At 55.1% G+C, this 23,297-nt stretch overlaps 11 protein-coding genes across 11 annotated transcripts; 6 read left to right on the top strand and 5 right to left on the bottom strand.

Annotated features, from left to right (window-relative positions):
• Positions 1 to 202: 202 nt before the first annotated feature.
• CH63R_04394 (Polyketide cyclase/dehydrase and lipid transporter) lies at positions 203 to 850 on the bottom strand (the record flags this gene model as incomplete). Its single annotated transcript, XM_018299369.1, has 1 exon — positions 203 to 850. The coding sequence occupies one exon, from the start codon at positions 848 to 850 to the stop codon at positions 203 to 205; it is 648 nt and encodes a 215-aa protein (XP_018160615.1).
• A 794-nt stretch (positions 851 to 1,644) lies between these two features.
• On the top strand, positions 1,645 to 5,127 carry CH63R_04393 (AP-3 complex subunit delta; the record flags this gene model as incomplete). Its single annotated transcript, XM_018299368.1, is given in 6 exon segments — positions 1,645 to 1,846; positions 1,919 to 2,115; positions 2,186 to 2,569; positions 2,626 to 2,854; positions 2,903 to 3,036; positions 3,043 to 5,127. Coding segments are annotated over 6 exon segments (3,231 nt in total).
• A 715-nt stretch (positions 5,128 to 5,842) lies between these two features.
• CH63R_04392 (Rho-gtpase-activating protein 8) lies at positions 5,843 to 8,604 on the bottom strand (the record flags this gene model as incomplete). The annotated part of the gene is made up of 4 exons (XM_018299367.1): positions 5,843 to 6,756; positions 6,810 to 8,256; positions 8,316 to 8,497; positions 8,559 to 8,604. The coding sequence occupies 4 exons, from the start codon at positions 8,602 to 8,604 to the stop codon at positions 5,843 to 5,845; spliced, it is 2,589 nt and encodes an 862-aa protein (XP_018160613.1).
• A 2,784-nt stretch (positions 8,605 to 11,388) lies between these two features.
• Positions 11,389 to 12,914, top strand: CH63R_04391 (Dipeptidase; the record flags this gene model as incomplete). Its single annotated transcript, XM_018299366.1, has 3 exons — positions 11,389 to 11,896; positions 11,953 to 12,325; positions 12,377 to 12,914. The coding sequence occupies 3 exons, from the start codon at positions 11,389 to 11,391 to the stop codon at positions 12,912 to 12,914; spliced, it is 1,419 nt and encodes a 472-aa protein (XP_018160612.1).
• A 256-nt stretch (positions 12,915 to 13,170) lies between these two features.
• On the bottom strand, positions 13,171 to 13,667 carry CH63R_04390 (30S ribosomal protein S13p/S18e; the record flags this gene model as incomplete). The annotated part of the gene is made up of 3 exons (XM_018299365.1): positions 13,171 to 13,482; positions 13,563 to 13,607; positions 13,665 to 13,667. 3 exons carry the CDS (start codon positions 13,665 to 13,667, stop codon positions 13,171 to 13,173), a joined length of 360 nt encoding a protein of 119 aa, XP_018160611.1.
• A 541-nt stretch (positions 13,668 to 14,208) lies between these two features.
• On the top strand, positions 14,209 to 14,961 carry CH63R_04389 (Peptidyl-prolyl cis-trans isomerase; the record flags this gene model as incomplete). The annotated part of the gene is made up of 3 exons (XM_018299364.1): positions 14,209 to 14,533; positions 14,596 to 14,722; positions 14,790 to 14,961. 3 exons carry the CDS (start codon positions 14,209 to 14,211, stop codon positions 14,959 to 14,961), a joined length of 624 nt encoding a protein of 207 aa, XP_018160610.1.
• A 705-nt stretch (positions 14,962 to 15,666) lies between these two features.
• Positions 15,667 to 16,267, top strand: CH63R_04388 (Adomet-dependent trna methyltransferase complex subunit; the record flags this gene model as incomplete). Its single annotated transcript, XM_018299363.1, has 2 exons — positions 15,667 to 15,852; positions 16,031 to 16,267. 2 exons carry the CDS (start codon positions 15,667 to 15,669, stop codon positions 16,265 to 16,267), a joined length of 423 nt encoding a protein of 140 aa, XP_018160609.1.
• Positions 16,268 to 16,662: 395 nt separating this feature from the next.
• CH63R_04387 (ER protein BIG1) lies at positions 16,663 to 17,623 on the bottom strand (the record flags this gene model as incomplete). Its single annotated transcript, XM_018299362.1, has 3 exons — positions 16,663 to 16,802; positions 16,873 to 17,465; positions 17,529 to 17,623. The coding sequence occupies 3 exons, from the start codon at positions 17,621 to 17,623 to the stop codon at positions 16,663 to 16,665; spliced, it is 828 nt and encodes a 275-aa protein (XP_018160608.1).
• An 892-nt stretch (positions 17,624 to 18,515) lies between these two features.
• Positions 18,516 to 19,268, top strand: CH63R_04386 (Nucleolar protein 12; the record flags this gene model as incomplete). Its single annotated transcript, XM_018299361.1, has 2 exons — positions 18,516 to 18,728; positions 18,807 to 19,268. 2 exons carry the CDS (start codon positions 18,516 to 18,518, stop codon positions 19,266 to 19,268), a joined length of 675 nt encoding a protein of 224 aa, XP_018160607.1.
• Positions 19,269 to 19,612: 344 nt separating this feature from the next.
• CH63R_04385 (Actin lateral binding protein) lies at positions 19,613 to 20,333 on the bottom strand (the record flags this gene model as incomplete). Its single annotated transcript, XM_018299360.1, has 3 exons — positions 19,613 to 19,775; positions 19,897 to 20,201; positions 20,316 to 20,333. 3 exons carry the CDS (start codon positions 20,331 to 20,333, stop codon positions 19,613 to 19,615), a joined length of 486 nt encoding a protein of 161 aa, XP_018160606.1.
• Positions 20,334 to 20,970: 637 nt separating this feature from the next.
• CH63R_04384 (uncharacterized protein) lies at positions 20,971 to 22,331 on the top strand (the record flags this gene model as incomplete). The annotated part of the gene is made up of 2 exons (XM_018299359.1): positions 20,971 to 21,205; positions 21,262 to 22,331. The coding sequence occupies 2 exons, from the start codon at positions 20,971 to 20,973 to the stop codon at positions 22,329 to 22,331; spliced, it is 1,305 nt and encodes a 434-aa protein (XP_018160605.1).
• Positions 22,332 to 23,297: the final 966 nt, after the last annotated feature.

Genomic DNA, 23,297 nt, shown 5'->3' with positions numbered 1-23,297 from the left:
TCCGTGACTTTCTGGTTAGATGGTTTTGTCCTATCCATACACAATTGCTGTTGTAGGTGGCATTGATAGCCCCTAACCCCCTCCACTAAAGTTTTGCCACAAAAGAAACGCTCTTCCAATGACCGCGTAGTCTTATTTGTTTTAATGTATCATGCTTCTTCAGTTTTCTGTAAGTTGTTGGACGAGTGCTTGTCATCTTCGATTATAGCCTGGAGACGCCCAGGAGGGCCTTCACCCTCTTCTCGAACGCCTGAATCATGACACCGGCTACCTTATCAGACACGGCGGCGCTGACGGCGGAGTACAAAGGGTTTGCGAACTGGAATCGGATAACTAGATCCACCTCGGTGCCCGTCCCGGACGGCAGCGGCCGCAGCTGCCACTTGGTCACTAGGCTCCTGAACACGGCGCCCCCTTCCCCGCCGTTGCCCGGGCTCGAGCCCTCGACGTCGGCGCCGCTGACGGCCTCCACGCTCTTCCCGGGCACGCAGTGCAGCCTGCTGGTAAAAGTCTCCTCAAAGCCTCCCCAGCCAACGCGCAGGTCGGCCTGGGCGGGCCAGCGGCGGCCGGAGGCGTCCGGGGACGTCCATTGCGTGACGCGGGACTGGGCGCAATAGGGAACAAATGTGTCGTAGGCGTCGACGTCGGAGATAACGTCGTAGAGCTGGGCGGAGGGATAGGGCATCGTCCGGGAGGCCGTGAGGGTCTGGGTTTCGGCCGAGGAGGAGAGGTTGGGGAGGCTGAAGAAGTGCCGTCGCAGTTGTTGTTGAGCGATGGTTATGGGCGCCTGCTGGATAGGAAGAGTTCGGAGGGGGGAGGAGAGGCGGAGGAGGGGTCGAGCGGTCGCCATTGCGGTCTGAGATGGAATCGCGGTGCTTTTTGGGCGTGAGGGTGTGGTGATTGTTGAGATTTTGAGATTGATTCGCGATGCGGTTTCGGGGAGTGTGGAAAGGTCCGCGGATGTCAGCGAGACATGCTAGTAGTCGTACTTGTACAATGCTTCTAGAAAACAAGAGACAGTCTATTAAGAAAAATAAAACAAGAGTACTGTACAAGGACTCTAGCGGAGTCTTGCTACGCTGTTTTGACAAGTTTGTCCCTAGGAAAAGAGGAAGAAGAAGATGCCGCGGGCTAGGCCGACGCAATGTCGATTGCAACCGCCAGTGTTTAGTGGGCTGGCTGCTGGAAAGCTAGACGCCGTACAGTGCTCGGACTATGGCGTCGAAAAATACACACTGTGTCCGCTGCCATCCTTCGGCGCAACATCATTTGGTGGGGTTGGATTATAGAGCAACAGGGCAGCTCTCCACAAGCCAAGTTGGCAAGCCACAGCAAGCCCGCATCACCGTTCTGTCCCTTGTACGTCCCCCGACTCCGATATCCCTTGGACGTCCACGAAACCCAAGCCAAGCTCTTCCCCTCGAATTCGAGCTCCCGGAGCCCACGACGAAACTTACCGAAGGAACGTCTTGGTCCAAAATGCGCCATAGACTCCGGACGCCTTTGTGTACCTGACCTAGTTCCCCGGAATTCCTCCCCTCCCCCCATCACGGTAGACGACCACGCCTCGACAACTGCCCTATCTAGGCTTCCACCCCCTTGCGTGGGGCTTCTGTGATCTTCAAGATGTAGGTGTCCGGAAAAATGACGGCGCAAATGACGGGTGGATACCATGGGGGCTACGAAGATGAAGTACATGCGCTGACATGCTATACTATGCGTGCCAGGTTCGAGAAATCCCTCTACGACCTCATCAGAGGCCTGCGAAACCACAAGGGCAACGAACGCGAGTACATACAGAACAGCTTGAAAGAATGCCGCGCAGAGGTTCGCGGACAAGATATGGGTGAGATCTCCCACGCGAGTGGTGCATGGGTGGGCTGTACTTAAAGGGAGCGGTATTCTGACTTCCCACTAGACGTCAAGGCGACAGCGCTGCTGAAGCTGGTGTACCTGGAGATGGTTGGGCATGACATGTCATGGGCGTCGTTCCACGTACTTGAGGTCATGTCGTCGCAAAAGTACCACCAGAAGAGGGTGGGATACCTGGCCGCCGTGCAGAGCTTCCGACCCGATACCGAAGTGCTCATGCTGGCGACGAATTTATTGAAGAAGGTAATGTTTCTCCACACGCTGGCTAAAACGGACTTGCACGAGGCCGATTTTAACACAACGCCGCTTCCAGGACCTCTCATCGACGCAAGCGACCACCATCTCCCTACCAATGTCCACGCTGCCGCACATCATCACCCCGTCCCTCGCCCTCTCGACCCTCTCCGACCTCCTGCCCCGTCTCGGCCACTCGAACCCAGCCATTCGCAAGAAGACCATCGTGACGTTGTACCGCCTGGCCCTGGTGTACCCCGAGACGCTGAGGGCGGCATGGCCCAAGATCAAGGAGCGCTTGATGGACAAGGACGAGGACCCGAGCGTCACGGCAGCCATCGTTAACGTGGTCTGCGAGCTCGGATGGAGGAGACCGCACGACTTTCTGCCGTTGGCGCCCAGGTTGTTTGAGCTGCTTGTGGACGGAGGTAACAACTGGATGGCCATCAAGCTGATCAAGCTGGTATGTTCTGCGAGGGAGCAGTATTGCTGAGGGGAGTTTGCTGACTCCACGTCCAGTTTGCGACTTTGACGCCGTTAGAGCCGCGTCTCGTGCGCAAGTTACTGCCACCCCTGACCGAGCTGATCCGAACAACGCCTGCCATGTCGTTATTGTACGAATGCATCAATGGCATCATCCAGGGCGGTATTCTGGGTAGCGCGGACGACATCTCGGGCAGAGAGGAGATTGCGACTCTTTGCGTGAATAAGCTCAGAGGCATGATCATGGTGGACGGCGACCCGAACTGTGAGTATATCTCTTACGCTTATCAATCTCGAAAGCTGACTTGACCAGTGAAATACGTCGCATTGCTTGCCTTCAACAAGATTGTCGTGACGCATCCCTTCCTTGTAGCGCAACAAGAGGACGTCATCCTGGAGTGTATCGACAGCCCTGATATTACCATTCGCATCAAGGCATTGGATCTTGTCCAGGGTATGGTCAGCAGTGACAACCTGGTGTCCATTGTGGGCCGTCTGATGAAGCAGCTCAAGTCATCTACGCCTAAGAGGGACAGACCGGGAGCGCCTCTGGGGCCGGACACTGGGATGGACTCGGACGAGGAGGCGGAGATCGAGATTCACTCGCCATCGAAAGAGCAAGAAGAGCCTCCGCTACCCGACGACTACAGAAGCGACGTGATTGGGAGGATCCTGACAATGTGCTCGCAGAACAACTACAGCAGCCTAGTAGACTTTGATTGGTACATCGATGTCCTCATCCAGCTCGTTCGCATGGCGCCCATACCAAGGTCGGTTGAGACGGAACTCGACTCAGTTGCCGCCTCCGGCAAGTCGACCGCAGGAGACGTGTCCGGAAGGATCGGAGACGAGTTAAGGAACGTTGCTGTCAAAGTACACGCGCTACGAGGCGCGGCCGTCCGAGCTGCCGACCTCATCATCCAGCAAATGAACACCGATACTCCTACAGGTCATGCACTCTCATCGGCGTCGCTTAAATCGACGTCTTGGCTGGTGGGGGAATACGCTACCCAACTGGCATTCCCGGAAGATACGCTGGGTAACCTATTGAGAATACTGTCTCGAACACAAATACCGGATATTCTTACCACCAGTCTGCAGGGGGTCACGAAGATCTTCGCCTACATAGCGGGCAATGAAGACCAGCCATGGACCCCGGAATGGAAGACAAAGATCACGTTGCTTCTGGCACGCATCATCCATACCCTCGAGCCGCTTGCTCTTCACCCCAACCTCGAGGTCCAGGAGAGATCTGTAGAGTTCATCGAGCTTCTGAAGCTCACTGCCGAGGCGGCCTCGGGCCAAGCATCGTCGTCTGACGAAACGCATCAGGATCCCCCGCTGCTGCTCACCCAGGCCATTCCATCACTGTTCCAAGGATGGGAACTCAACTCTGTCGCTCTGGGGGCACAGCGAAACGTGCCCATGCCTGAAGGCCTGGACTTGGACGAGCCCATCCACCCGAACCTGGCTCATCTTCTTGCTCGGGCGGACATCATTCCAATGGAGGCCACCGAGGGGGACGATTTTGAGGTCTACTACCATCAACGTCCGGCGCCTACAAGCATATCCTCGGCCGAACCGGCGATCAACAGGATTGCCGATGCCCCGGCAGAAGAGGTTGTCAGCTCCTACCAGCAGGCAACCGAAGACAGCTACCTCGATGCCGACATCGTGGCGAGGAGGAAAGCCGAGCGGAATGAACGGAACCGAGACGACCCATTCTACATCGGTGCTCCCGTCCCTGCGCCCAGGACTTCGACACCGATCCACAACATCCTCCAGAAGGAGAATGGCCCGGATCTTGACATAGACTCCATACCGATAATGCAGTTGGATCTCGACAAGTTGGGCAGCTCGGCGCCCGGACCCGCCTCTCCCATCCACCGGCCACAGCCGCGGCCGAAGCAAAGGGTCGTCATCGCCGCGGACGAGACACTCGTCGGCAGCGGGGTCTCGACGCCGCGCAACTACGAGTCGGAGAACAACTCGGACAGTTTCACCAAGTCGCGCGCCAAGAAGCTGCGTCAGGGGCTCCTGCAGGTGGACTCGTCGACGCTCGGGTCCCTCAGCCTCGAGGACGACGCGGGCTCGTCCAACGCGCCCTTCGACTACGAGCGGCAGCAGCGCGAGGAGGCGGAGATGGCGCGGGCGATGAAGGAGGTAGAACGGTTGCGGCTCGAGATGCAGCGTGCCAACGAGCGAATCCAAGTCGCCCAGGGCGTCGACGTCGCGGGCACGGTGGTCAAGAAAAAGACCAAGAAGAGCAAGGACAAGGACGGCGCGGAGGCGGTCAAGACGAAGAAGAAGAAAAAGAAGGCGGCCCCGGCCGAGGTCGCCCCTCCTGCCGTTCTCATGACGGAAGAGGCCGAGAACAGCGACGGCGCGGAGGACAGAGCGCTGATACCGCCCCCCGAGAGTGCCATCGAGGGCCAGGGCGGCGGCGTCGAGAACGCGGGTCCGGCCGTGGTGGTGCCCAAAAAGAAGAAGAAAAAGAAGACGACAAAGATGGCTGAGATCGCGGGAGATAGCGGCTAGTCTCGGGCGTGCTGCGGTGGTGGCCAGGGAAACAGGTGCATGCATAAAATAGATGTAAAAATGCAAAGAGGCGCGGTGCGATCAGAAGAAGAAAACCCCCAGGGTAGATGACTACCGCCCCTTCCTCCCCGTCGTCTACTACCAACCGTGATACGCTCCGACGTCTCTGCGCATACGGCAGTGCAATTGTCGACAGGGAGCATTGAAGGCTGATGTGTTGAAAGACGTTTTGGTTTGTTATCTCGTCTTCGAGAAATATCTTGAACTGAATACCCAGTACGCAACGGCACTTGTGTCATCTTGCCGTTGGACGTCTGGGGGATGTCTTCGTCCCTTCTCTCCCCCTACTTCCTCGCCTTCCGGCGGTCTTTCGTCTCTTTCTCTCTCTCTGATTCTTCTCGTGGGTTTACGTACAGACATGATACAAACAAAGAGGATACCCAAGGGGAATCGCTTCGCCCCAACATCACCGTCGTGTCGCGTTCTCTTCCGTCGGCGTCAACAAGCCAGCCCAATGGTTTCTCTTTTTTTTTGATTTCCCGATAACCCTGTCCGTCGTCCGTTAACACGTACGTCCTACTAGCGTCACACGTCACGACAAGAAAGGAGAATCTCAAAGTTTGTTTTGAAAGAAAATAGACATTAAGAAAAAGAAAAAAGGAAATGAGGTCACAGGCCTGAAATAGGGGCAGAAAATCATCATGGCTAACACGCTTCAGTCATCCATAGGCTTGTCCTCAAGCGTCACTCCGCGGGGTGCCCCCGAGTCGCGGGGCGTCGACGATCCACTCTCTGTTCCAGTGCTTGGTGCGGCTGCCACGTGGCGATCCAGTGAATACCGCACGCTGCTGCGACCTAAGCTGTTGCGCTTTTCGACGGGAGATTCGAGAGCCTTGATTCTGGCCGCAACGCCCTCAGCGGCGGGCGCCGTTGAACCATTGGTCGCAGCCGCCGTCGTCGCCTCTTTTGGCGAGCTGGATTCGCTGCCGGGGACTTCAAGACTCGACCGCTTGGCGCCGACTACGCTACCCAAGCTGGAGCGGTGACGGTCAACTGCCGACGCGGGCGGGCTCGTCTGGATCGGAAAACGGGTTTCGGGGCCACCCGTGCTGCGGTCACGTCTGTGTCCGCGAGGGCTTGGGGCAGGGCTTGTCGCACGACCGCGGGTACCAGCTGCCTTCTCGAGCAGAGCTCTATTCCGCTCTTCCATGTTCGCCCTCCGGTTGCTCTCGTCGGTGCTGATGGCACGAGGGCGGTTGATAGAACCACCGTGGTTCGCCGTTGACATGCGCTTGAGTTCGCTGAAGATGGCATCCTTGTGGGCAAACAGATCGCGAACGAGCCTGTAAGCGTGCTTCTCTTCCATGGTCAGGGAAGTTTCAGCACGAGGGCGAAGAATACAAGGCGCGATAGTCGTGGCTAGGCTGGCAACGTAGGCCTCGTCAGCCGAGGTGAGGTCAATTAAGCGGGTGAAGTGGTTCATGCAGGCATCGAGCGTTGCGATGTTAGTCAGTCGCATTTGCGATAGGGTCTGTTGCAGCACGGACACGCGAGCAGCGTCGCTCTCTTGCGACTGGGTCTGGTATATTGTCCTGACAATCTCATACACGTGGGATGAGACGAGGGAGTCTGTAATATTGTCAGTAGATGATCGTCAAGGTGTCGGTACAGAATCGACTCACCAGGCAGTTCGAGCAGGTACAGCTTGAGTAAGCTCGCAACAGTCGGGATATCGAACTCATCAAAAACATCAGGTGAGATGGGCTTGCCGTCGTTAAGCTTGCTGCGGAGCTTGTGGATCTGCTGCAGGGGAACATCGACTAGCCAAACACCGCGTCTAGCCTCGTCACCTTCGAGATCGGGGTAGTGGTTGTCCAGATACGTCAGTATAGTGGTGACGATGACAGGCACGCGCTTCTTATCCGCTCGCGCTCTGGCCTCGAGATCCACACCGAAAGTCTGCTCATCGACCTTGTTGTAGTAGTTCTCGTAAACCACCACTTTGGGGATGAAGCTGCCGGTCCGGTAGCTCTCGAGCAGGTATCTCAGATCGCCGAGAGGCTGAACAGTCTCCTGGAAGAGCATCATGTGGTCGACAGCAGACTGCATGCTGGGAATGACGTTGCTGATAGTGCCCGAGAAGTCTAGGATGACGGTCTTGATAGCCTTGAGGCGATCCAGCTCACAGCGCTCCAGGAAACGGAGGTGCACAAAGATGGTCTCCTCAAGATCGCAGCGCATCTCATCCAACTTTCGCACGCCTGCCTTGTACTTTTCGTCGGCTTCCCTGGCCTCGCGGCGCAATCGCTCTGGCGGGGTCTCGTTGGGGTGCTGGTTGTTGAGGACGTTCCAGTTGGCAAGGTATTCACTGACGGTCCCAACAACAGGAGAGTCGGACGACTCAGAGGCGGGGAGAGAAAAGGTTCGGCCTAGAGGCGTCTTCTTGTCGGGTACGCCAGCCAGCTTGAAGGCCTTGGGGCGCCACTGGTAGAACATCTTAGAGCTGTTGGCGAAAGTGCTACCAACGTTCCCAATGAGCCTGAGGTATCCGTTCGAAATGAGATCCTGACCGATTCTCTCAGCGTAGCTAATGCTTGTTGTGTTCATGTGCCGTTGCAGGTACTCGACAATGTCGGATCCGGACGAGGTGTTCTGGTAGGTCCCAAGGATGGGGACCTTGGTCTCTCCAAGCTTGATCGTGTTCAACATGTGCGCCAGAATCTTCTTGACCTGCTCGGGCTGGTAGATCTCATCTCCAATCTCGATGGGTTCGTCATCGTCTTCCTGAGGGTGGAGCTCGGGCTCCTTGTTCTCGGAGACCTTGATCTCGGGAATGCTGTTCTTGGGGCTGTTTTCGGGGTCCTGGAAGGCCAGCTTGGTCTCCTCCTCAATATCCTCAACCAACCGGCACTTGTTGAAGTAGGTGCTTCGCAGCTTCTTGACCAACTCGGCTTGTCTGTCGTGCGCCTTGATGCGAGCCTGCAGCTCGTCTTGAGAGTCCTGTATGCGCGACTCGTGAGCATCGCACCAGCGCGAAAAGGGGTTGACGACGAGGTCTCGAATGTTCTGAGCGATCTTCTTGTGGTTCTTAGCGCCCTCCTCCATCTCGGTTCGAACGCCATCGAATGCCTGCAATGAGGGGTTAGCGGAGGGTCTTGTGAAGCTCTCTAGTGGAGCGCTCTACATACCTTGCGAACGCTGGCGCCATCATCCTTTGAGAACCCGCCTTGCACCTTATCTGCTGTTGGTGCGATGTCTCCTAACCGCTGGCTGTAGATCTCCTCAGCCTCGGCACGCATTCGAGCGACGGTCAGGACTTGTCGGTTTTCCTGCACGCCCTGCTGCAACTTGCTGAACAGGACACCGAGTCCTAGCGCAGAGGTGTTTAGCTGTAGCCCGAGGGGTCGGTGCAGCGCATCTAGTCAACTTACCTGCAGCGTAGTCGCTTGACCAAAAGGAATCTGCAAAGCCCGGCATGATGATGCCTAAAAGCTTATAGCCGTCGTCAAGATGCTGTTGAGGTGCGATCCAAGGCTACAAGGTGTTAGGCAAAGGAAAGGAAAGGGAGGCGGCGAGAATTGTTTCGTTTCGTCGTTAAGCGGGAGGTGGGTGGGTGGGAGGCGGTGGTGGTTCTGGTTCTGGTTCTGGTTGCAGTGGGAGGAGAATGGGCTGGTATTTTTCAGGTCTGGGTCAGAGGCACTTTTTTTGGCCGGATGCGAGAAGCGAACGAATACGTCAGCCGCAATTAAGGCGGCGGTGCTGGTGCAGATGAAGGAGACGACAAGCAACAAATGAGAGCAGCGAGGGGAAAAGCGAATGAGGGGATGTACAAATGCGGGAAGACCAAGAAGAATAAGCAAGATGAGAAAATGGTTCGTCGTCGTCGTTCTTTGTCAGGGGCACATGCCAGTGGGAGGAAATTTGGAGCAAAAAGCGAATGGGAGGAGAAATGCTTTTGGTTTGAAGGTGCTTGCTGACAAGATCCAGGTTCAAGGTTGAATCAAGGCTTGGAGGGGGAGAGGGCTGGCAGGAAGGAGAAGGCGCTGCCATTTGCTTGCTACCTGTACTTTGTTGGCACCATGTCATTACCATGCGTCCCTCGGTATCCGTCTCCGCAGGCGTCAGTGAAGCTTTGCGACTTTGCAGTAGCATCCACTACCTGCCTTTGTCTCTCATCTGATACCCACCGTCCAGTCAATCAGATCAGTCAGTCCATTGACATGGCACCAAGGCAGATCAAAGGCGGCCATGGGACTGTACGGTAGAACTCAGTCCGACGAGCCGGGGCTACCCAATCAACATTAGGGACTGGATGGGGCAGCGCTAGCAACGGCCTCTGGTCCTTGGTCTTCCGTCACATAGGCGTGGCTTTCCATTGGCCCTTATGACGAACGCTGGTCTCAGCCGGCTCAGTGTGCGACTCGGGAGTGCTTGAAGTTGGGATCTTGTCCGAAGGATACGGATGGGTAACCCTATGGAGAGGTAGGGTACCCAGTGAGAAGCGACGATGATGGGAGGAGCCATCCGAAGCCAAAAATACATCCAACTTGTCAACCTGTCTCGACTTCAGCCACTGTCTATTCTCCACTTATTCACCTGCTCAGGCTCTGACTGGACCGACTGACCAGAGGTGACCCAGAATGACCCCCTATTGCTCCACACAAAACAAGTGACCCTGAGTGAGGTAGCCAAGCAAACCGAAGCAATGCACTAAGAAATGGATGCGCCCCCTGCATTTGTCTCTGTTGCAGAATGATGGGGCAACTCCAGCTGACGAGGTTCGAGAGGATGCCCCAGAACAGCAGAAGAGAAGACTGCTTGCACTCTGAACCGCCACCTTCCTCCCACAGGGCTGACCGCTAAATTCCATCTAGCGCCGACCAATTTGGCGTTTGTATTAAGCATCATTTTCACTTTCTATGCCGCCTGGGATGGAGTCTTGTCTCAACTGGACTGTGCTATCAACTTCGATGCCATTCTTTGTTCTCCTTCTTTGTTACCGACCGAGGTCTCCTAGCGGCCAAGGTTGAAAAGAACAATTGCCCATCGTCCAACATGCCTCTCTCCCTCGTCCTGAGCTCCCTCCCTGGTTCAGTGGTTGCCGGTTGGATGGTTCCCCAGACGACAAAAGCCGTTATTAATAGCTGTCGAGGCCCGATTTGCCTGGCAGAGGAGAGGGCAGTGGGGTGGGCCGTGGACGGCAACTGACCCTGGTCCCATCAAGCCTGTAATTTTCGCTGCTAATTGTTGTCCACAATCCATAGAGCCCAACATACGAGGAACACTTGCGCCTGCAAGACTTGACTGGGGTTAGGGGACGCAAGAGCCAGCTATCATCCGAAGTTGCCACGTTCGAACTTGGAAGTTCCCGTCAGGCAAGATGGTCCATCCCCAAAATTCCAATTCAGTCATTGCTAGTTATACCAGTGTATGACGTAGTGTGTCTAACCTTGCTGGGTGCATGTATGTTGTTAAGGACGTAGAGTACTCCATGGGCTCGTCCTCAAAAGTTCAATAAAGCCACTTAATCCCCTCCCCTATTCGGTCTGATAAACTAACAAACTGTAGAGGGGACTGACTGGCTGTGTGGGGGCTGGTATTCACATCTCATTACTGTTTGCTCCATTGTTCCTTTTGGTTCTTCTGGGTGCTAGACCACTCGAAGGACGATAAAGAGACGAGAAACAAAGCCGTCCAGCATTGGTTGTTAGTTGTGTACCACCTCTCTATTGAATCATGGATATCGAAACTTTTCCGCGCGCTAAGAAACCTGTAGTCAACTACGATGATCGACCATCCTCATACTGCCGCTTACTCATATTTCCATAGCATCATAACGATAAGCAGAGCAATTGAGTTTTGAGGGAAGTGTGCACCTCCCCGAGAAGTCCTTCGCTCCTGGCCAGTTTCGAGTTTCCCAGCTGGTCGCTTATCGCCGGGGTTGACCTTCACAGATAAGAGCCTCGCGCAATCACAGCTCGGAGCTTTGACCCCAGAAACGCCGTGACGTGATTAGGAATCGGTAAGATGTATTGCGGAACCCCCGCCGTCGCAAATCGGGGACATCGAAGAACCATCCGAATTCAAACCTTTCCTTGATTAAGACCAACCAATATTCACGTACGAAGGTCATCAAACGGTAGTCTCTTCGACTCATTTGCTCCGAACATTGTGCTTACGTTGATGACGGGCGAGTAAACGGACAATTGCTTACTGTTGAGACTCATATTGGCATGTCAATCCCTCGCCTACGCGGAAACCATGGATGAGAAACAACGTCTGACGGCCGACGAGGCTTGCGAGGTCATGGCACCCCCTCGCAAAAGCCCGTCCCCCGCGAAGAAGGCAGTCATCGCTTGCTTCGCATTCTGGCTGCTGTCTCTGACATTTGCCTACCACCCCGTGAAGTCATGCTACCACCGTATGAGAAACCCCGGGACGGCACCCCTTACAGTTGAGGATAGGGCCCACGCTATCCTCTCACAGACGCCATTGATCGGTACGAGCCCTGCCCAGCACTCCCATGCGACAAGATGGTTACTGACACTACGCGCAGACGGCCATAACGATCTTCCCATCCTCGTCCGGGCTTACTTCAATAACCACATCTACGGGAAGAACTTCACCGAGCCCTTTGAGAACGGCGGTCTCGTCGGCCATGTTGATCTGCCCAGACTTCGCAAGGGTCAGAATGGAGGCGCTTTTTGGAGCGTCTACACCCCATGCCCGGCAAATGGCAGTGACTTTTCCGACGAGAACTACGCCGAAAGTGAGTTTACAAATGTCCAGTAAACCAGGGGCCCCGGTGTTGATATGTGACTGTAGGCGTCCAATGGACCCTCGACCAGATCGATGTCATTACCCGCATCAAAGATGCCTACCCCAAGGACTTTTCCCCCAACCTGGACAGCGGTGCCGCCCTAGCGGCTTTTGAGAAGGGGCAACTGATCTCGCCCCTGGGAGTCGAGGGGCTGCACCAGATCGGCAACTCAGTCGCCAATCTCCGACGTTATCATGCTTTGGGCGTCCGCTACTCGACCCTCACCCACAATTGCCACAACAAGTTCGCCGACGCCGCGCTACTCGAGAGCCCTCTGCGCAAGGCTGAGCCTCTCTGGCACGGTGTCAGCCCGGCGGGCCGTCGTCTCATTCATGAGATGAACCGAATTGGACTCATTGTTGACATCTCTCATACGAGGTTGGCTCTATGTATCGCTATCTCATGATCGTTCACTAACAGTCACACCAGTGAGGAGACACAGACTGATGTCCTCGGAGGCAAGGACTGGGAGGGCAGCAAGGCGCCCGTGATTTATTCCCACAGCTCCGCCTTCAGCGTGTGCCCTCACCCTCGCAACGTCAAGGACAGCGTCCTCGAGCTGGTTAAGCAGCGTAACGCCGTCGTTCTGGTCAACTTTGCGCCCGACTTCATTTCATGCGTCGAGTCCGGCAATGACAACGGCCTGCCAACGTACATACCCGGCAACGCCACGCTCGCGCAGGTCGTCCGGCACGTGCTGCATATCGGTAATCTCATCGGCTTCGACCACGTGGGATTCGGCTCAGACTTTGACGGCATCGGGTCGGTACCCAAGGGTCTGGAGGATGTGTCCAAGTACCCGGACGTCGTCGCCGAGCTGCTGAGACAGGGCGTGAGCGACGAGGATGCGGCCAAGGTTGTTGGCGGAAACGTTCTTCGTGTATGGAAAGAGGTTGACGCTGTTGCAGCGAAGCTGCAGAAGGATGGCGAGCCCGTCCTTGAAGACGACCTGCCCAGCGCCAAATAGTTTAGTCATATTAGGAGATCTGCCCCTGCTACAGAGGGACGGATTTTGTACTAGCACGTCGTTACCGCAGCATAATAGAATATAGTGTGTCGCCAACTGGTGATGGATGATACAAGTGGTATATAGTTTTGTCGTATTCATACATGTCCAGGCACTCTATGCACCCCTCTATCTTGTACAGTTGACGGTCTCGGATGTAGGCCATCTCCAAACTCCAAGCAATGTGCTGTCCACAAAAACTCTCCGACCGAGCCTCTCACCATTTCCTTTCGGCACGGTTGAGCTTCTTCGCCGTCTCGATCTGGGTTCTTGTCCGTTGTCCTCTAACAGGAAGGTTCATGGCGTGTCGTCTCCCCCGGTAACTTCCCATGTCCTTTAGTCTCATGACGTTCTGACGTATTATTTTTCGCGCGTCGTTCTCTATCGTCATCGTCGAGAGCTCTGCCGTCAGGGCTGTGACGGTCTTAGGGGGTAGGGCGCCGACCTTGACCATTGGGGAGATCGAGTATTTGGCCAAGATGCGGTGCGATGTGGTCGGTCCGAGGGCAAAGAAAGACTCGAGTGCCTTCTGTGGTGAGGGATCTGGGGTCAGCACTGTGGGCGGAAGGGTTGCAAGTGACATGTCGTCGATCGAGGCAGAGGCCGTACCTTCACGAGCTTCTGCTCGGAAAAGTTGACTCCAAGGATGAAAACCTGGTAAAAGCGGATTAGTCTCGGCTTTCGACTGTAATGGGAAGTTTTATGACCTACCATTTTGCCGACTGTTGTTATAGAACTCGAGGATCGATTGTTTTGTTACCAGAACCCTGCTCCTACTGCACAAACGCCTGATGCTGCAATCGCGAAACTTCGAAATCGATGTCGCACTGAACCCCCCGGGCCACGGAGAGTCGGGCGCCGAGAAAAGTGGATCCAGATTGAGAGCAGCAGCTGGAAGGACACAGACCTGGCTGCTGAATTGACAGGCCCTGTCCTGTCCGTACGGCAGCAACCCCCAAGCCTCATTGTGCAGACGGCCGCATCCACATTGGTCGGATTGCCACTCCCAATTGGGCAACCTCGACTGCAAGGGTCCGAGCTGGAGTGTTCTCATTCGCGTGCTTCAGAGAGGGGAGTTTGAAACGTAGCTTCAAAGCAGCCCGCGCTGCCGCTCTCTGTCTGCCCTGCCATTCCAGGGTCCTCTCTTATTTAACACACTGTCCTCCTAGTGGTAACTTGCCAACGCTCCAGACACACACCACCACAAACACTATACTCTCTCACCAATCGATCGACCTCCACATCGTCGCCCATCATGTTCACCTTGCGGAGACTCGTCTCCGCCCTCCTCCTCGCCGGCGTGGCTCTGTTCTTCTTCGCGCAGACCGCTGAGGCCGCCAAGGGCCCCAAGATCACTAACAAGGTCTTCTTTGACATGACCGAGGGCGACGAGCCCATCGGCCGCATCACCATCGGTCTGTACGGCAAGACCGTCCCCAAGACGGTCGAGAACTTCCGCGCTCTCGCCACTGGCGAGAAGGGCTTCGGCTACGAGGGCTCTACCTTCCACCGTGTTATCAAGCAGTTCATGATCCAGGGCGGTGACTTCACCAAGGGCGATGGCACCGGTGGCAAGTCGAGTGAGTGCTCCTCCTTTTACTATTGCATTGTGACGGCTGATGACTGACGTTCTTCATCACAGTCTACGGCGAGAAGTTCCCCGACGAGAACTTCAAGCTCAAGCACTCCAAGAAGGGCATCCTGTCCATGGCCAACGCCGGCAAGGACACCAACGGCTCGCAGTTCTTCATCACCACCGTTATCACCAAGTAAGCCCTACATCCCTCGGCGCACAAACCACCTGGCCGGGTAACAGTGCTAATACGGACATCGCAGCTGGCTCGATGGCCGCCACGTCGTCTTCGGCGAAGTCCTCGAGGGCTTCGACGTCGTCGAGAAGATCGAGCAAGCCCAGACTCAGCCCGGCGACCGCCCCGTTAAGACGATCAAGATCGCTAAGAGCGGAGAGCTGGAGGTGCCCCCTGAAGGTATCCACGTGGAACTCTGAGCACGTACTGTGACACCCGCCATCCCTCACGTCTCTCTCTTACCGAACCCGATATTTTCATGATCCACCCAAACTCTGCCTCTTGATGACTCCGCGAAATAAATAAAAACGAAGTGAACTTGGTTTGCTGATGGCTACGCCCCCCTTGGCTTTGCAGGCGAATACGGCAACAGCGAGTGGGCGGCTGGCTACTCCAACGAGGACGCTCCCTTGGAGGTCGGTTCCGGCGAGGGCTGGTCCCTCCTCCAGAAGGGGCTGTTTCTTGCTGTGGTTGTTGCTGCGATCGCCGTCTACATGAAGATCAGCAAGTCGCGGATCTCGAAGGACGTCGGTTACGAGAAGACGATGGCGTAGAATAGGAGGGATGCGGGTGGGGTGGGGGTGGGGGAATTGACTACCTATAGGCAATGTAGATACAAGACAAGAATTGCCAGTAAAGAAGTATCGGCCGAATTTATCATGGTACTATTAGCCATCATCTTGGGAAGTACTACTCGTGATGTGAAAACTGCTATGGTCTAGGGAATTCTCTTCAATATGGCTGTAGGTAGTTCACTACCTACCTATCTACGTGAGGTAGGTAGATAGGTAGCTGCCACAGCACATCACGTGTGGGGTACCAAAAAATTTCCGAGATGGCCAAAACTTCGACTCGAACAACATCTAAAAAGAAATAAGTACACAACGTCATACCCGCCCGCCAAAATGAAGATTCTCAGCTTGAACTTTTTGACTTGCGCGGTCAAGGCCTGCAAGTCCTCGGCGGCCTCGTTCCCCCTCCACCCCAAGGACGCGGAGCTGGTGCAGGACGACGTCGAGGTCAATCCCCAGCTCCTGCTCAACGTCCTGCCCCGCTTAGATTGGACCGCGCTGCGAACGAACGCGACTGAGGTACGTTTGATGTGTTCTATGCTTTTTGATCCTGCATGGCTCTACATTGTTTACTTTCTTCTGGAGGAAAAGGAGAGGGTTGCTCTCGGCAGGCTCGTTTGCGTGTTCGACCACAGCCTTGTATCATTTCCATGTGTTGTTACGTTGTTTCGCACCAGGAAGAAACCTGCTGTTTCAGGACGGCAACGGCAGATGGGTGCTGACATACTCACAAAAGCTGGGCTTCCCTGAACTGCCTTCCGAGGCCCCCTCGGCGGAACAGCTCGAGGGCGACGACAAGATGCTCAAGGACCTGCACCACCTGCTCATGGAGACGCAGATCATGGAGGGCAAGCTTGTCTGCGGCAATTGCGGGCATGAGTACGCCATCCGCGAGGGCATCGCCAACTTCTTGCTGCCGAGTCATCTGGTTTAGGCCTCCGTGTACGTTGGGAGGCGACGGCAGTCTTTGCGGGCACCGATGCTGGAAAAACTCGAGACCACCAGGTCGGGCTTGAGGGCCGGGGCGGCGTACGGCGTTTTATCGACATCATGAAAGGTCTAGTGAGGGTTGGGCGGCCATGAGAGGGAAAAAAAAAGTTCATTTTTTATAGAAATACACTTTCATGCCATTTGCCAAAACACTGTTTCGGGTTACTAGAGAACGCACTTTCAGGTGTGATCCCTCATGACCACGCTGCCCTTCCCTCCTTTGCTCGAAACATGCCTGTCAAAGCCAGCCGGTAACTCCTGACAATCTCCTCGAGCTGAAATACACAGGTCGCCGCGAAAACATTCGCAACGTGCTCTCGCGACGTATTTGGTATACATCTACTGGCTCTTCTTGTGGGCGGCGGGGCCATTTTCCTTGTCGAAAGCCCCGTACGGAATCTCGAGGCTGGCGAGCGCCCTAAGTGCGACACCGAGAATGCTGAAGAGAATGATGGACGCAACAATGGCGTGGAAAATGCCTGAGCGTTGTGTCAGTTTTCTTCGTTTTAGACGTCACGAAATGCGGCGTATTTCAAGACGGCAACATACCTGGCGAAAAGAAGACGTATTTTTCAAAGAGAGGAAGCTTGTTCCATTCCGTTTCGTTCTTGTCCTTCCTGGCATGCAGCAGGCTCGCCTCGTGGCGCTTCAGCTCTGCGTGCAGAGGCTCTCCGGTGAACTCGGCCTGATAGGTAGGCTCGGACGGGCTGGCGAGGTAGATGACGGTGTATGATTTGGACGCATCGCGAAGCTTCTCGAGGTTGCGACCGAGGAGATAGTCATTGTCGGCGAGCGTGGTAGCCCTCTCACGGGAGTCCCGTCCGAGGGGGGCAAGCCGGGTCTGCTCGATCTCGACCGTCTTGCCCGCGCATGCCGTCTTGATGTAATCAGACAGCTTGCCGATGGGCACTTCGCCAACTACCTCAGCGACACTGTAGACGCCACGGATATCGCTGCCGGCGATCGCACGGCACAGATTCAAGGCCTTGCAGTCGCCGTCCGGGCCGCGGATGTCTGCGGCGTTGACGTTGGGCTGAGCAACGAGGAGGTAACGGTCCGTCGGGCACGAAGAGAGGAGATGCTGAACAGATTTGACGATTTGGGCTTCGGTCTGGAGCTGGGCGGAGTTTGATTGCGCGAACCTTGAGGGATGTTAGTATGTCCACGGGGATGGATTGATACCGAGCGGGGGGTTCGTAACGTACTTCGCGGTCGACAGCATCACAAAAGGCGACGAGTCGGTAAAGGCTTGAGCCGAGGCGCAGAAAGCCATGAGGCCTGCTGTTCTTGATAGACGCATGGCTGGATGATGTGCTGAAGAGGCTCGTTTGAAAGCGATGACTAGCTGTCGTTGTGCTGCTGAGAGCGATGCTGATACTTAGCTCCAGGGACGACGTAGCTCGTGGTATGCGTCTAAGCGGTGTCCTGCGCAATCAAAGACCAGACGAAGAATCGCTTAGATACAATATACTTTATCCACTTCTATCTCTTATCAGTCCAATCAAGAACAGTGGCTGCCACTGACAGGTGTAACCTGCGAATTTCCGCTAGGATATGCTCTTCCAGGTGAGCCGTCTTGCTGTTTGGTCACTACCTAATCGGCCAAACCATCAAAACCGAGCTCGCTCGCATTGCCTAACATTTTAGTATTTGGCAGATTTACAGGGTTATTTCGTGGTGTAACTATCGGCACTGAATGTGTGGTGTTCTCGACTCTTGAGAGCCATTCCCTGATTTGAGATCATGTAAATCCCAGTGGAGGATGCTAGTCAGTTCTTCGAGAAAGTGAGTTGAAACTGCCCAGTGCTCTCCATCGGCTCAATCTTTAGATCATCGCACATCCTGTATCAATGTTACCCATACACAATACATGAATCACATTGCGTAAACCTCATCCTTGTCGGGCAATTGTCACCGCACGGCAATTAAGGATCGAAGCCATCGGAATGTCACCTGGTGCTCGCTGACGAAGTGCGCATTCTACGAGGTACAGCGCATTTAGCTCCTCGGCTTGGCCCGCGCCAGTGGGCCCTTACAGAGGCTGCAGCAGCAAGGACCTGGCGCGCGCGGACTACAAGGCTGGTGCTGCAGAGAGACCCTTTCCCAAAAATTTCAGCTGCAACGCCAAAAAACTTATCGCTGCACCGTCAACCCCCACGACTGTTTGACGACACGACCCAAAGAACCGAACTATGTTCGCCAAACCCCGACCAAAGAAGACAGTCCTGCCGACGGTCTCGAAAAAGAGAAAAGCGGTCTCGGCGGTGGAGGAGGTCAACTTCGACTTCGATGCGCGCGAGGACTACCTGACAGGGTTTCACAAGCGCAAGCTGCAGCGTGTGAAATGGGCGCAGGAACAGGCAGCCAAGAAGGCGCGGGAAGAGAAAATTGAGATGCGGAAGCAGGTATGTTTCAATATTACTCTACTTCTTGCATTGCAGTCCATCCATGCAAGTTGCATGGCTAATGCGTTACACCTACAGCTCAAAGACGAGCGGCAACGAGAGGTCGAAGACCACGTCAAGGCCGTGAGCGCCATTCTCGAAGAGGCCCAGGCAGCGACATCGGACCAGGATGAGGAGTTCAACGCTGAAGACTTTGAAGAGTGGGACGGCATCGCGGAGGCGCCTAAAGAGTCGACAGACGTCGTGGACTACGAGGACGAGTTCATAGACGAGGATCGGTATACGACGGTCAAGGTCGAGGCCATATCCGTGACGCGAGACGGGCTCGAAAGGCTCCACCACGACGGCGACAAGGCGGAAGCGGGTAGTGAAGACGAGGCCAAGGCAGAGAGGCCAGCGGCCGACGACAAGGCGGCAAAAACTAAAGATCGCAAGGAGTGGCCCAAGAAGAAGAAGTTTCGCTACGAGACAAAACTAGAACGGTCGCTGGGCGCGAAGAAGTCAAAAGCCAAAAAGAAGGCCAAATTCAAGAAAGAGTAGTTGATGGGAGGGTATAATGTCTTGCATTGATTGCCCCTGCAACTGCTGCATAGGGGTTGCCTCACGCCCAGCGTGGTCTGAGTCGTTTTTGTGTAGTCGCCTTCACGTCTGTGCAGATAAAGGACAGACGCATTTCAGGCAGAACAAAACTCTTTGTTGACGGGGTTACAGAAAAGGAGTAAAAACAAGGCTGCTACAACTCGGTCGCGAACCGTCCCGTAGTTTGCAATCCACCGATATTGGGATAGCTTCTTGAGCTGGTCGCCGACACAGTGTTCCAGGCCAGGGATCTATCGTGAAGAAAAAAAGCCTTGCACAAAATGTCGCCCCCAAAAAGAACATTCTTAGATGTTGCCAATCTCGTTCTGGAAATCCTCGAGTTCCTTCTGGACCGTCGTGTACTTCTTGGCCATCTCCTCGTACTTGGACTCCCACTGGTCGCGCTCCGCCTCGAGAGCCTGGACCTTGCGCTCGAAGTGGCCGGCCTTGACGTCGGTCTGTCGGAGCCTATGAAAAGACGGTGTAAGTATACATCGGTCATCGGTGGGGCTGGTTTTAATGAACCCGAAGGGGGCCGGGAAGTGAAAAAGGGGTATCGTCGATTCGGTGAACAGGGCCCAGAACGTACTTCTCGTTGGCTTCGCGAAGGGTCTTGTCCGCCTCCTCGGCCTCCTCCTCGAGGAGCTGAAGTCTGCGCTGAAGAGTTTCGTTTTGTGTGCCAGTGCTGGTGCTCTCGTCGGCAGCCTTCTTGAAGTCCTTAACTGCAGTCTCAAGCTTCTCGACCTCGCCCTCAAGCAGGCCGTTCTTGTGCTGCAGGGAGGTGATTTCCTGCTCCTTGGACAGGTTCTCCTGCTCCAGCGACTTGACCTTGGCCTGAAGCTCCTCTACCTTGGCGGCGTTGTCGTCGGCCTCCAGACGAAGCTGGTTCATTTTCTGAGAGAAGGAGTCGTCGTTAGCAACTGATGACACGGCGCCGTTGGGGATATCTTACCCCTCCAGACCGCCGGTGGCAGCGAGGTGGGACCCAGACGAGGACAGTGAACTTACCTCCTTAATGCGATCCATGATGATGAACTGCAGATAGCTTTGGGAATGCGAGAGAGTCGGTGTAGTTTGGTTGCGATAAGGAGTGTTGTTGGAGTTGGTATTGAGACGGAATCGGGGAATGTGGAGGTTGTAATTGTCGGGGATGGAAGCGGGAGGAAAGGGTGTGAGTGAGGTGTTGAAATAACTGCCCCTCTACATGCAAGCCCGCTCGCACCAACTGCGGCCTGTGGCGGACCACCCTCCCAGCATACAGCATCGTACGGCAGCAGAGCCAGCCAGGCCTACCTACCTAATCTTTCCACGCTGGAAGACAGCTGCAATTGGATTAGCTTATGTGCGGGCGGTGGGGTATGGTCAGGTGGGGTCGATTGTGGCACGGTGCTGCAGTGTGGTGTGGTTGTGCTTTCCCAGTGGTAATCATCCTACGGGGGTTTCCGCAGGGTCTGAGCTTCTTTTGTCGTTGTCCCGACAACGCAGACGCCCCCCCAAATAGACGGGTCCGTTCGGTACTTCTTTTACCTCTTCACGACATTGACGCGACCAGCCCCCATCAGACAAGGGATCAATGACGACGATATACTAACATACGACAACTCCGAGCACCAACGACCTCTCAACCCTCGGCCGATTCTTCCGCATTTCGACTCTAGGCAAAATGCTGGCCCTTCGCGACGAGAACGCGGTTAACGCAGCTCAGGCTGCCAGACTGGCCCCCGGAAAAGGGCAGATGGCCCCCAAGACCCCCGGGGCTCGATATCCGAAGACACCCTTGAAGATTCCCCTCAACGACGAGAATGCTGTCGCAGGAGCCAAAACGGCTCTTGCGCCCAAGTCGAATGGAAACATCCAGGGAGCCACTGTCAGGAAGCAGAACCTCGTCACCCCGTCTGGTACAGTTCCCTAGGCTCATGTCTAGGAAAAAGAAAGGGAATAACAGTTTTGGCAGAAACACGGGCTCGCGCGCCACTCGGTAACAAAACCACAAACGCAAAGGCCAGGGCCACCCAGAATACCACTGGAGGAAAGGACATCGAGAAGTCACAGACGAAGCCCACAACCACCAAGAAGCTCAAGCAACGCTCTCCTAGCATCGGTCCTCTAAAGCTCGAAGTTCGCAATGACCAAGCCGGTCCGTCTGAGGAGCCTGATGTGGAATATGCGCCGCCCCCCGCCAAAGTCTTGCCCTACGAGTCGGATGTATTTCCTGACGGGGTTTTGAACTTCGCCGGCCTCCAGCCGGAGAACATGTTCAAGGGCTACTATAACCACTTCTACAACCCCATGGGCGAGGATGGCGTCAGACTGCAAGACAGAAAGCACAAGGAGAAGCTGAAGAAGGCTTTGAAGGAGAACGATGAGCGTATCCTCCGCGATATTCGGGACATGGATTGGTCCGTCTCTGATGTCCCCGAGACCGCAGTCTTTGTCGGAACCAAGGCTCCCGTCCCAGCCCCCAACCCAGCCGTCACCAGAAAGGCAGCGGGAAGCACCACCAAGTATCCCGCCACAATCGCTTCAAGGAGGGCTGCTTCAGCTCTTGCGATGTCTACGGGCTCTACTATCCGACAGAAGAAAATTGTCGAACAGAAGCCAGCCATCAGAAGGCCCATCTCCGCCCTGCTTCCACGTGTCAGGCCCACCAAATCCGCTACAGCGTCGAAGTCTACAGCTGCCGAGAGCGCCGTGGGAGAAGCCGCGTCGAGAAACACTCTGGGCTATACAAAGGGACGTTCAGCCTCGTCTGTGGTTGGTAGACGAGCTCCGCTACCGCCGGCGGCTCGGCCTGCCTCGACAGATGCCGCCACGGTTGCCCCTCCGAAGACGTTTGTCAGACGCGACGCATCTCCTCAGAAGCAGAAACAGGAAGTTCATGAGGAAAACTACGATCTCGGCCGATTGCAGTTCCTGTCCATTTTCGATCCTGCTGGAGACAACGAAGACGATGGCATCGGTAGCGCCGCCCCGCGGAATGAAGACTTCGAGGATGAGGAGTTTGAAATGAAGTTGAGCTTCTAGACTCTCGACAAGGTTATAGGATGGCGTCTGATAAAATTACCCTCATTTGTAAAACAACGGGATGGCGGGGTACCGGGAGGCGTTTGGCTGGCATTGTTACCCAACATCACACCCGTAAGAAGGAGGTCGAACGGGCGACCAAAAGGATGTGTCCGCGACTTGGTCGCAGCATTAAATTTGTTTTGTTAGATTCTTTATGACTTTTGCAGTAGGGATGATTGATACAATGGGGATCGGCTTCGTTCTGATAGAGAAGGCCGCAGCTGCTTCTATTTCAGTTGTTTTCAAATTTGCAGTACGAAAGAGAAAGAGAAAAGAAGAAGAAAAAAAAAACCATCAGTGTTCAAACATTTCAAGAAGCGACCATTTACTGGATGGATGCCGCCCGCTGAAGCAGATGCACAAACAGAAAGCAAACGAGATTGGCAGGCAAGTCAGATAGTCAACGCCATCTGAAGAAGCAAGACAGTTCATGAAGTGCCCCTGTTGCTCTTCCTTACCCCCTGACAGACGCGAAAATAAGTGGATGGGGCCTGACGCGACTTTGTCACGTGCTAGCTGTAGCCAGGCTGTTCCTTCCGAAGTACCTAACAGGTTAATTTTGCAGGGCGATACCTCGGTCGGGGTGCAGGTACCATATCCATGCGAAACGATCTTACGGTCCTTTCTCACCTTGTTCGTGGCTGGTCTCCGCTAAATCGCATCTGAAAGAGTTTGGACTCTTCAACCTCCAACTTTCTGACCTCACTGCTACATTGTCTGCAGCCTCGTTGCCCGTCGATCGCAGCGCACGACTCATCCAGCGTCAACTGTACCAGTACTGATTGATCGCATCAAAGCGTGACCCTTTGCGACTGGGTATCTTCTTTGGATGACGCTGTCGGGCTCATCCCCCTTGCCAACCGCCCTCGTTGCTGGCTACGCCCCGGTCGCGTGAACAGCATCTACGTGCATCGTCCCTTGGCT

Source organism: Colletotrichum higginsianum, chromosome 3, assembly GCF_001672515.1.
Source record: "Colletotrichum higginsianum IMI 349063 chromosome 3, whole genome shotgun sequence".
NCBI lineage: Eukaryota > Fungi > Ascomycota > Sordariomycetes > Glomerellales > Glomerellaceae > Colletotrichum > Colletotrichum higginsianum.
Note: the sequence above shows the minus strand (reverse complement) of the source record. Positions and strands in the feature narration are given on the sequence as shown.